We start from the raw sequence: 12951 nt of genomic DNA, 5'->3' as shown, positions 1-12951 counted from the left end.
ACTGTTGTCTCAAACGTTAAATTATAGCACCCATTTGTCAGCTTCTCACACAAACTCCTCCATGCTTTCTTCCATGCTGCCCTTTACACATGGCATGCCCTCCCTGATCTCATCTGCAAGGCCTTCCTCTAGTCCCACCTCAGCAGTGATTGTTATCAAGTGGTCAGTCAATAAATGATAATTAGGTCCAAAGGTAGCTGGGTTAGCTGGCACTGTGTGTATAATTAATTACATAAAAATGGCAGGAGTATCCATCTCAAAAAGATGTATTTGATTTTACCCCTTTCCTCTCACCCTTCATATGTCACTTGGCTTCTTGGGTTATGGTAAAGAGCCTGTATTTCCATATTTACTTGTACTGCACGCAGCACAAAGTGGCCCTAACCCTTCCCGAAGCCCCTAGGTGCTACTGCCATTGAAGTATTAAATATTAGGACATCATTTCATAGTGGCTTCTTGCACATTCTATTCTGAAATGATTTGGGGGGGCAGGGGGGGGGCGGGGGACGGACGACACACGAACGGGGGATGACGACAAAATAATCCTTTCCCATTCTCCTTTCAGGAAACACCCTAATTGTCCCAGGCTCCTACACACACAGGGCTCTGTATTAGCATCCAAGGGCCTGCAGTCAATACAACTATAGTGCAGAGTGGCTGATGGTTCTAAACTGATGCAGGACTAGCCACTGCATGAAGTTACAGAAAGCTGTTAATAGGTTCTCAGGATATGCACCACTTACCGTTGTTAGGACTCGCATAATTGTGTCTATGTGCCAGCGCTTGGAAGGGGCATATCTGAGAAGATAATGAAGAAAAAGTCAGAGGAGTGATTAGTTCTGGCATTTACCACCAGTAGAAAATCAGGTAGGATTGTGAAAGCTTCCTCTTCCCTCACCTCCTGATCCATCGCTCACTAGGAGGCCATCTCACATTTGCTGGGAAATAGTATATGGATTCACTTTTTCAATATGTCACCATTAAACTACTAGCTTTACTACAGAATAAAGTGATACTCTGCAGTACAGGACAGTAGAGCTAGTCTTCCAATTATAAAGTCACAGTAGTAATAAGATCATCTTGTTTCACAATTTAATGGAAATGAGACTGAACACGGCATCCATTCCACATAGCAGAAGGAGTAAGCACACTGGATTTGTTTAACAATGTAATCAGTAATTAAGTGCTTATCATTTTATGGAAGGCACTGTTTGTAGGCATGCCACCACCGCTGATTTGCAGAGTGGAGGGGAAGAAATGACCAACAATGTCCCCCAGCCTCATTAGCTCTGGTGTGGCAGAGAGAGACACACAAATGCCCAGCCACAAAGTTCCCAGGACCAACAGGGGATTAATGTGAACTTTAATTGAGCCCTTACTTCTCTGCTGCAAGAAATATTCCAGAGGCACAATCTGCCTTGAACTCTGGCTCACAGGAATCCAGGAAATACAGCAGTTCCTTCATCATTCCACGGATGTTGTTCCCATTAACTAATGCAAAGCTCAGCTCCATTGCACGCCTGGAACAAGAGAGAGCGAGATAATAAGCTATCTCCATCAAATGACAAATACAGGGACATGTTTCCCACCTGCCCAAATCTCTCCATTTCCTGCATTCTCACATTTCAGTAAGGAAAGGAGCAGCAATCTTGATTAACGCTACTTTTCCATTCACCAGCAGATATTAAGCACCAGAGAACAAAAAACAACTGAAAAGAGGGGGAAAAGGGAAGTTCTCCAGCATTTTTATAGAAGCCTCTAACTATCCTAAAGAACAGAACACCTTTCAGCAGCAAGTGTCCATCTGAGAATTTCTGAACCTCCAGCTATTGGTCACTGCCTTGCAGAATTAGACTGACATAACAGTGAAAGCAACCCCAGGCCGTGAGAGACTACAACTGTATAGATGAAGGCCAGAAGGATACGATGATCATTAGTCTAACTCATAGGTTCTCAAACTGGGGGTGGGGACTCCTCAGGGGGTCGTGAGGTTATTACATGGGGGGTCGTGAGCTGTCAGCCTCCACCCCAAACTGTGCTTTCCCTCCAGCATTTATAATGGTGTTCAATATATAAAAAAGTGTTTAATTTATAAGGTAGGGGGGTCCTCACTCAGAGGCTTGCAGTGTGAAAGGGATCACCAGTACAAAAGTTTGAGACCCACTAGTCTAACTGCCCACATAGCACAGAACAGAAAACCTCACTCCATCAAATCCAAAGGGTCTGGTTGAGCTAGAAATCCAATCTGAAAGACTTCAAGGGATGGAGAATCCACCACATCCGCGGTAAGCTATTTCACTGGTTAATCACCCTCACTGTTAAAAACGGGTGCCTTATTTCTAGTCTGAATTTGTTTAGCTTTAGTTTCCAACCATTGGGTCTCATTCTGTCTGTGTCTGCTAGATTAGGGAGCCCTCTACGATCACAAATCTTTTCCCCGTGTAGGTACTTGTACACAGTGATCAAGTCACCTCTTACCTTCTCTTGCATACACTAAATAGATGGAACTCCTTTACTCTCACTGTAAAACAGATTTTCCAGACCGCAAATCATTGTAGTTCTTCTCTGAACCCCTTCCAGTTAGTCAACAACCTTTTTGAACTGTGGACACCAGAACTGGACACGATTTTCCAGTTATGGTTTCATGAATGTTTTACACAATGGTTATACCTTCTATTCAGTGTTCCCCTGTTGACAGGCCCAAGGATTGCATTAGCCCTCAGCCACAGCACTGCACTGAGTGCTCATGTTCAGCTGGTTTCCACAATGACCCTTACGTCCTTTTCAGAGTCACTGCTTTCCAGAATACAGGCCGCCATACCGTAAGTGTGACCTAAATTGTTGGTTCCCAGATGTATTACCTTGTATTTGGCTATATTAAAACACACATTGTTCACTTGAGCCCAGCTTATTTTTCCCAAGCAATACATATTATTCTATATAACTGAGCTATCGACCATTTACCATTTCACTAATCTGTCACCTGCAATCAATCAGCAATGATTTTATTTTCTCTTTCAGATCAACAGAGATACTGAATATCACGAGGCCACAGACAGACTTCTTGAAGAGGAAACACCATCACTTACAGTTATCTTGGAGATCACTTGGCCAGTTTTAAAATCCATTTAATAGGTGCTACAATCATTTTGTTTAGTGCTCAGTATTTTAAATCAGACTGTTGTGCAGGACTAAGTTAAATCTCTTACTGAAGTCTCAGTGTATTATGTCAAGTCACCTCTCTCTGTCAATCAAATGCGTATTCAAGAGATAAAGTTTATTTGCTGAGACCTATTTTCAGTAAAATCATTGAATTGTGCTGCCATCCTTTAGTTTTTCACCGATTATGCTCAATATCACCATTTTCCTGAGTTTGTCTGGGACTGAGGCACAGGCAACCAGCCTGTGGTTATTGAAGTTACCTGCTGACCCTTTTCAAGTACGAGCACATTCGCTTTTTTCCAATTACTTGGGATTTCCCCAGGATTCCAAGATTTGTTAAATATCAATATCAATGGATCAGAGAGCTCCCCATCCTACTCTTGATACTCTTGAGTGCAAGTTATCTGGTCCTGAAGATTTGAAACAGTTTAGCGTTAGCCGCTACCATTTAATATCTCCCTAGTTACTGTCATAATATAAAGTATTTCTTTAACACTGTAAATTCTATGTAATCTAGCTTCTTCCCTATATAAAAAAAATTAAAACACTTTTGCCTTTTCTACATCACTAACAATTTCACCCTCTCTAATAATGGACCTATACCATTGCTAGATTGCTTTTTTCCTGATATATTTTAAAATTTCCTTTTTATTGTCCTTAACCCTACTAGGCCATTGGTGTTTCATGTTTAAATTTTAATCTTGTGTCATGTTGAAGTTTATCAATATAGCAGCAAGACAGGAAGTGCTTTGGTGCTTCACAACCCCATACATCAGAGCACTGAGCACAGGACACAGCTGCTGTTTCTTTGACCATATTCAGAGATTTATTTCCTTTATGGAGCTCCCAAGCACAAAGCTTGAGCTTATTTAGTGGGCAGATGACAAGCTGAAAGGAAGGGCCAAGCCCACTTTGAACTGCACTGAACAGACATACACAACAATATAGCTAAAGGAGACAAGGATGCACCTAAATAGAGAGCCAATACCAAATGCACAAAAAAAAGCTATCATCCCCCTTGGCTTCCACACACATCTGCTTTTAGTGCTCCTGGGGATTCTGTCACCAAGTCAGCTGATTACCAGAATGACAGACGTGCGTTGTCAGCAGCTTGAGTGTCAGCATTGTGACAGGGCACTCTGCCGATGGATCACTCTAAAGCTTCATCCTCCAACTGCACCAAAGAGAGTAGAAGCTTCTACGGGGCACTAGCATACCACTGATTTCTTACCATGCTCCAGAGCATGACACTTGGACCTCCCACCCTACACCTGCGGGCCATACGAGGCTCGGACACACCACAGCCATCTGTAGCCTCTCATGCAGGCCCTGGCTCTCAACAATAGAAAGAGGTTGATCTGCTGAATCCTTATGCAATCATACCTCAGAATGGGGTTCACTGATTACAAGATTGGCGCGCACAATACCCATTACAAAGACAGATTAAGTTAAATGTTAACAGAAGGGCAGATCCAATTTGCAGAATAGCAACATTCAGAACAATTGAGCTAATGACAGGAGCAAGGACAGAAATAAAAGGTCCAGAGAGACTAAAAACATGAAAACTGATTATTTGTCAAAGTTGAATCTATTACACAGATTTTCAGTAGGGAGAGAAACCTGACACGCCGTGATGTCGAAGGAGACTCAGATTGCAGGGATAACAAAACAGATATGTTTGCAATGTGACAGGACAGCAATGAGGGCAATAAAATTTTGGGCTGCACGTGCAGAGATGTGTCATCACCGAGCAAGGATACATTGGCCCCTCTCTCTTTGGCTTTGGTGCAAAGATACATGGAATATCACACGGAGTTCTGAACACCACATTACAGGAACAATACTGACAAACCGGAGCGAGTTTAGGTAAGAGTAGTATGTGATCAAAGGGCTGAAAGGCCTAATTTAGGAGAAGGATTGAAAAAGCTAAATATGCAACACTTGGCAAAGTGAGGCTAGGGCATGGTGGGAGAGACAGAACCACAAAACAGCTCACAAGTATTGCACAGGCGCAAGATGAAAAATCAAGGTGTTTAGTGTGGCAAAAAGGAAGTAACTAGGCGGTAACAGAATGAAACTGAGGGTGAATGTCAAGAAAAAAAATCCCTGGAAGTGAGATGTGCTAGACTATGGAACGATCTCCCAAGGGACAGAGTGGAAACCCTACCAGTCTGAACATTTAAATTCAAACTGAACACCAGAAAATGTACAACAGGAAACAATCCTGCATTTGTGACAATCTCCCCTAGCTTTCTATATAACTCCTATTACCATGACAGCGGAGTACTGCACAAAAGCCCAGAACACGGTACACTTCTGCCTGATCCTCCAGGCAGTGGAGAACCACTCTGGGCCTGTAGGCCTTTCATGGATTGCTTTACAAGCATAAACTTGGGGGAAGGGAGAGAGTTTACTAAAAAGATGAGTTTTACAACTTGATCTCAACTCATTTAGGCTTGAGCTTGTTCTGAGCTCTTCTAGCAAGGAGTTCCATGGCCCAGGCCCCTAGGACACTTACTACGTAAGATCAACTTCCCTGATAAGTTGGCTGCCTGTCACCAACCCTGTTCTCTCTGAAGCAGGGGGCAGACTGGACAGTAATAACAGTCTCCCTTGTGGGACTGCTGCACTGGGCAGTTAACGTGCATCTGTCTCTCTCCCCATCCCACAGGCTCACAGTCCTGACGTAATAAGTCAGACAGATAGCTCTCTGTAACTTAATTACCGTTTAATGGAGACATCCAGATCTTTTAGGCAGTCCACAATGGTGCTTCTGTGCCGCTGTACTGCATTGTGGTCTGTCTGCACCGTCTTCAACAAAGATGTCAAAGCTACATATCTGGGATAGAGAGGACAAAGGAAGAACACCACATTGGTGCCAGCCATTCTGTTTCATTGCAAAGTAAAGGGATTTAGTCTTCCTCTGCACTAAGACAAGATTTTCCCAGTGCTACTGGGAGCAAAGGAAAATCTGCCAGGCTGCTCTCTGACCCAACCAGGGGAGTTTCCAAGCAGAGGATGTAGATGTACCATAAGAGATACTTCTTCTGTGACAAAGGGAAAGCGCAGCTTCACTTGCCGTTGGAAAAAACATATTGTCTGAGCTATTCCAGGAACCTGTGTCCAGACTATAACTGGGCTGCAGTAGCTTGCTGTAGACCTGCCCGCTAGTGCAGAAAGGCCATGATACACCCAGGGAAAGAAGTGTGGCAGGGAGAGAGAAAACTAGTCACCAAGGCAGTTTAGCCATACCCACCCCAGTAACCTTTCCCAACACTGCCTTGGGAGCTGCTTCTGCAGACTCTTAACACAACAGTGCCCCATGTCTGACACACTTCAGGGAACTTACCTAATATTTTTGTCGTTATTTAACAAGAAACGGCCTAGGATGTTAATGGCTAACACCTGCAGAAAAAGAGAGTTAGGGAAGGTTAGTGATCACAGCAAGCTCCTGCTCCTCACCGCTGCTTCATAAGCCCCCATAGTCCTTCAGTGACCTTGCATGCAAAGTGCTAAGGCTAATGATGGGCCGAAACAGCAAGAACTCCAGACACTGATTAATCAGAGAAAGAGGCAGGAGTCACGCACATGGCTCCGGCTCCCCGCTGCACTTTAAGTGCAGTGTGGCTCTGGGAGAAGGCTGCACACCCGGCCAAAGAGGAATCTCACTGCACAGCATACAGCAAGTCATACAAGGCCACTAAGTCTCGGTACAGCTGTGCATGCTTCCACTGTGGAATAAACTCACTAACCATGATCTACAGCTCCCCTCAGACATTCCAAGTTATGTCTCCACCTCCTTGGCCAGTGGATACAAATTACAAGAGGAATCCATTATCACCCTCCTGGAGCTCAGGAAGAGACACACACTGTGTCAACACATTATAGTTCTGTACAGCTCTCATCCCTTCCCTCACAATATTACAAGCAGTTAACTTCCAGACATTGCTACTGGTAGCACATCTGGCACAGGATCTCACTGATGTAACATCGTCCCAAGCCCAAGATCTGAGATTCTCATCTACCACCAGCACCATAGCCACTCTCAGAGATTTAGGCTGGATGTTAGGAAAAACTTCCTGTTAGGGTAGCTAAGCATGGGAATAAGTTATCTACGGAGGCTGTGGAATCTCCACCACTGGGGGTTTTTTAGACAAACATTTGTCAGGGATGATCTAGATCAGTGTTTCCCAAAGTGTGGTACATATACTCCTAGTGGTACGTGAAAGGGTTTCAAGGGGTACGCAGCAGAATTTTTTATTTTACTTTATCATAGTTTTTTTAGCAGCAGAAAACAATTCATTAAAATTTAATATATGAGAGTGATGTACCTTTGTACAGTAGAAATACACACAGGTTTACATTGTAACTAATATGATAACGCGTTCAGTAACATCTAATAGCACAGCAGAACCAACGCAAACCACACGTGCATGTTACCACGGCTCGGGCAATACGCTTCCCTTTGTGGCATGCGCAGAAGTCATACTGATGGATAAAAGATAAAAGTGAATAACTACTCATAGTAATCTAAAGATCATAGCAAGTACATACTTGGTGTGTATTAATATACAAAATTTCTCTTTGTTTTTGTTAAACCCATTTACAATGGATCGCTGGCTAAAAACGGGAAGTTTGAAATATACAAAAGAAAATTATGAAGGAAATATGAATGTTAGTGATAATTATGCCGAAAAATGCAGTGATATGGCTACGTCAGACAATTGTGACAAAATTAGTGAACCGTGTGAACAATCTGTAAGTTTATTGAGCGTATCAGCTGCAAAGAAAACGAAAAAAGCCTGCAAATATGTTGAAGAATATCTTAAACTGGGATTTTCGTGGACTGGCGATGAGGTGGAGCCTGTTTCACTATGTGTGATTTGTTACGAGACTCACAAATGAAAGTATGAAACCATCCAACCCAAAACGCCATTTCAATAGCAAACAAAGAATACAAGGGAAAACCTGTAGAATTCTTCAAAAATAGGCGCAAAGATCTCCAAAAGTCCCAAAAAACAAATTCGTAATGTGACGGGAGGTGAAAATATGAAAGCTTTGGAAGCTTCATATAGCGTGGTGAACTTAATTGCAAAGTCCGGAGCTGCTGAAGCGATTGGCGAGACATTAGTAAAACCTGCAGCCAAAGTAATGGTGCAAGTGATGATTGGAGACAAGGTTAGCAAAATGACAGGTTTCAGAGTAGCAGCCATTTTAGTCTGTATCCGCAAAAAGAAAAGGAGTACTTGTGGCACCTTAGAGACTAACAAAGCTTATGCTCAAATAAATTGGTTAGTCTCTACGGTGCCACAAGTACTCCTTTTCTTTTTAAGGCTAGCAAAGCTATAGATTGTGTCCGCCTCTCAAATAACCGTGTTCATCGTAGAATCACAGATATGGCCGAAAACGTAAAGCAGCAATTATTGTCAAGAGTACAAGAGTCGCTACTATGCACTGCAAGCGGATGAATCCACTGATATTGTGAATTTAGCTAATCTTTTGTTGTTTCTCAGATATGAGCTGAATAATGAAGTCCACGATGATATTTTGTTCTGCCAACCTAGGCCAACACATACAACTGGAGAAGCTATTTTTAAAGTTTATTGATGACTTTATCAAAAACAATGACTTGGATTGGAGTCGTTGTGTTGGACTAAGCACGGATGGCGCCAGAGCCATGACTGGTTCGAAGAAAGGAGTTGTTGCACGTATTCAAGCTCTTGCACCAGAAGCAAATCGACTCATTGTTGCATTCACAGGGAAGCACTCAACCACCCAGAACATGCAGGCAGATCTAAAGCAAGTACTGGATGAAGCTGCGAAAATAAACAATTTTGTGAAAGGTCGCCCTCTGAACACCCGGCTGTTTTCTCAGCTTTGTGATGAGATGGGCAGTGATTACACACAACTCCTGTTTCACACTGAAGTGCATTGGCTTTCACGTGGAAAAGTTCTGAATCGCCTGTTTGAGCTGCGAGAAGAACTGCAAGTTTTTTTTAGATGAAACCTTTAACCTGCGAGACCGTATACATGACTGGAAATGGCTATGCAAACTAGCATATATTGCAGATATATTTGCTCATTTAAACAACCTCAATCTATCCTTGTAAGGGAAACTCATATCAATATTCCATGTTCAAGACAGAGTGAGCGCCATGGTCACAAAATTGAAAATGTGGCATAAACGTCTTAGTCGTCATGAACTGGATTCCTTTCCATCTCTTCATGACTTAGTAATAAACTCAACTAACGAACTTGATAGTGATGTGTTGCAAACCATGAAGTAGCATTTGGAAAGCTTGCAGAAAGATCTTCGTAAGCATTTCCCTGAACTGGACGGCACTTCTGAATGGATAAGGAACCCTTTTATCATCAATGTTCAAACATTGCCAAATAACCTCTCTGCTTCAGAAGAACAGCAGCTCTTGGAGCTGGCTTCAGATAGCTTCCTGAAAACAAAATTTGAGCAAAATACACTGACGTCATTTTGGCTGGGGGTTAGCTCTGAATATCCAGCTCTATCGGACAAGTATCTTCTGCCTTTTCCCACCTCATATTTGTGCGAGATCAGATTCTCTGTGCTGGTTGGCATCAAAACAAAAGAATGAAATCATCTTATTGACATGGAGCCCCATCTTCATCTTAAGATCACAAACATCGAGCCAGATATCCCCACGACAGTGTCTGGTCAGAAGCAGTTCCATCCCTCGCACTGAATAGTTTGGTTTGTACTGAAAATTTTTTAGTACCGAAATAGTAAGTATTAAAACTAGTGCTTTCTTCACTAACCTAACCAAACCAGCGTATTTTAATTTCAGAATGAAACGAATTCACTATATATATATATATATAAATATATATACATATACGCACACGCTGTTCTGCCAGACTGTTGATTCGCTTCTATTATTTTAATTATTTCTAGTACTATTTCTATATGTAACTATTATTTCTATTACAATTTTTGTTTCAACTGTATGGAATATAATTTTGTATTTATTTCTAATAAACATTTAATCCAGAATGAAACTAATTAGGAGTGTGTTATAAAAATGTGGCTACCACCCCCCACCCCCCAATTATCTTCACCGGAGAAAGGTACGCAGGTAAGACAAATGCCTCAAAAGGGGTACGCAACTGTTGTAAGTTTGGGAAACACTGATCTAGATGATACTTAGTCCTGCCTCAGTGCAGGGGACGACTAGACAACCCATTGAAGTCCCTGCCAGTCCTACCTTTCTATGATTCAACCAATTCCAGTGACACTTTAGAGCCCTAAGTACTAGCCATCGGTAACTGATTAATTCAGCCTGGGGCCCATTGTTTGACTAAAATCAAGCGTAATGGTTTAGCTTCATACATCCACTTGGAAAAGTAGTACCTGCCCTAGCCCCAACAGGTGGACTCCATTTAATCAGTCATTTCATCTCTAACTTTTACAATCCTATGGGTTTAGTAAAAAGAACCATGGTAAAGGCAACGTACTCGCAGTCCACTCTCAGACTTGATGTCCATAATAGTCAATACAGTTTCATAGAGGATGGCATTACCCACGTTTTTACTTGTTTCTGTATTAGTGGCAACCTGGAAAAAAAACAAAGTAAAGTAACTGCCAGTGCTTTGCCAGCACCTGCAGCACCCTACCCAGGCCGCCTCCCATTTCTGTATCAGAACAAGGCACCGCCCTCCCACTTGCCCAGCTTGTTAGCTCCTGCCAGATTAAATCACTGCCCGCAGAAGCACACACTTGTGGCGCAATGAGTTGATGCTCATGCTGTGGTACATAAGGACGTAACTAGAAGTAACAAGATGAAATTAAGAGGAACAATTTAGGCTGAATATCAACTTAACCTGGCAGGCCTCACCTGTGCAAGTATGTCATTCATTGCTTCACTTGAGTCGTCATCATTTCGCCCCAGGATTCTTAGTAACCGCAGGATTCGCACCTGAAAAGACAAAAAGGCAGCAAATTAAATCACATCTGGCATAACCCATCTGGAATGGGCTACCTAGGGAGGTGGTGGAATCTGCTTCCTTAAGAGGTTTTTAAGCTCAGGCTTGACAAAGCCCTGGCTGGGATGATTTGGTTGGGGATTGGTCCTGCTTTGAGCAGGGGGTTGGACTAGATGACCTCTTGAGGTCCCTTCCAATCTTGATATTCTATGATTCTATGACAAAGCAACTTTATGCAATGGCCTCCGGTTAACTCATGGAAGAGTGCAGGAGAGACAGATCAAATGCTGATAAATATGGCAATTAAATCACAAGGCCCTCTGCTTTAGAGCAGAGATGGAGGATTTGAACTCTTCTCCCTCAATGAGGTCTTTCCCAGGATGTAAGGATTTATACTATGTTTAGGTCTTTATCCTCTAGCCAGAAGCACTCCCCCTACAACCAAACAACTGACATGGAAATAATATGGATAGCTATAAGCTTACTCCTCCTGCCATGAATTCGCATAATAGGCAAGGGAGTCAGAAACCAAGTCCCAAACACTGCACGGGAGACAGAGCTACCCGAGAGTTTTACTATCAATCCTTACCTGCAGGAAGGGGTCACTGATCCCAGACACGTCATGCTCTGGTGAATATCCAGACATGATAAGGTTCTTTAGAATACGAACTAACTGGGGTACAAGCTGTGAAGAAGAAAGATCCATCAGAAAGTATACTCACAACACTTGTCTTCCACACTTTTGATGTAGGGATCCAAGAATGATTCCTAAAGATTAGTGTACACATCCTTCCACACAGAACATCTCTGATTACGCAGGCTGGGTTATCTGAACATATCGATACTGATGTCTGGCCAGGACCTGAACACCATACTACAAAGCTACTAGAGAGCTAAGCCAACCAGCCCAGAGGCAGATAAAAAACAGAGTTCTCCTGCCATCAGCTGCTGAAAATAAGAAGAGCTGCTGGTCTTCCACAGGATGCTGTCCTTGCATTGGGGCTCTTTCACACCAGCTTCTGGCTGACTTAATCTAAGTTCTTTACGGCAGGGACCACCTTTTTGTTATGTGTATGGAGTGCCTGGCATAGTGGGATCCCTGATGGGGATCTTTAGGCATTCCCACAACAGAAACAGATGTCATTATGTCCTAAGTTTATCACTCTTCCCTAGCTATCTGCAGGGATAGCTCTCTCTCTTCTCTTCTGCGCTGCAAACCCTCCAGGGTAGTCAAAGTGGGAGAATTTCCACTGATCTACCTCCCACCCCGTCTCCAATAGTTGGGTAGTACCCCCAGTGAAGAGCTTCCCCAGCGCCTACCCACCTTCTCCTGCTCACAGCTTCCCCACACACCAGCAGCAGCATGGAATTGGCCTGATTTCTCTCAGGTTTCACTTCTGCCCACAGGATTCTGGATAGTAGCAATAAAATTGACTACAGTTGTGCTAATTCATGCTACTGTGGATTGGCAGAACTCTGACACGAGGATGAGGGGAAAGCCGTGGACGTGTTGTTCCTTGACTTTAGCAAAGCTTTTGACATGCTCGCCCACAGTATTCTTGCCAGCAAATTAAAGAAGTTTGGGCTGAATGAACGGAATATAAGGTGGATAGAAAGCTGGCTAGATTGTCGGGCTCAGCGGGTAGTGATCAATGGCTCCATGTCTAGCTGGCAGCCGGTATCAAGTGGAGTGCCCCAAGGGTCGGTCCTGGGGCTGGTTTTGTTCAATATCTTCATAAATGATCTGGAGGATGGTGTGGATTGCACCCTCAGCAAGTTTGCAGATGACACTAAACTGGGAGGAGTGGTAGATATGCTGGAGGGTAGGGATAGGAT

General features: G+C 43.1%; 1 protein-coding gene and 1 non-coding gene across 3 annotated transcripts in view; both read right to left on the bottom strand.

Moving 5' to 3' along the window:
- AP1G1 (adaptor related protein complex 1 subunit gamma 1) overlaps positions 1-12951 on the bottom strand; it is a 99898-nt gene that overhangs the window by 22439 nt on the left and 64508 nt on the right. For both annotated transcript variants that reach the window (XM_048816967.2, XM_048816968.2), the window contains exons 7-13: positions 11705-11800; positions 11028-11108; positions 10648-10746; positions 6512-6567; positions 5888-6001; positions 1380-1520; positions 744-798 (exon numbers count right to left, since the gene is read on the bottom strand). In XM_048816967.2, the coding sequence (XP_048672924.1) occupies positions 744-798; positions 1380-1520; positions 5888-6001; positions 6512-6567; positions 10648-10746; positions 11028-11108; positions 11705-11800 (642 nt within the window). The remainder of the gene's footprint in view (positions 1-743; positions 799-1379; positions 1521-5887; positions 6002-6511; positions 6568-10647; positions 10747-11027; positions 11109-11704; positions 11801-12951) is intronic.
- On the bottom strand, positions 4257-4343 carry LOC125620935 (small nucleolar RNA SNORD71). The gene has a single exon (XR_007352360.1). It is a non-coding gene; the product is annotated as a small nucleolar RNA SNORD71 (small nucleolar RNA).

This window comes from Caretta caretta, chromosome 12 (genome assembly GCF_965140235.1).
Source record: "Caretta caretta isolate rCarCar2 chromosome 12, rCarCar1.hap1, whole genome shotgun sequence".
NCBI lineage: Eukaryota > Metazoa > Chordata > Testudines > Cheloniidae > Caretta > Caretta caretta.
The sequence above is the reverse complement of the archived record's forward strand: the minus strand, read 5'-3'. Positions and strand labels throughout refer to the sequence as shown.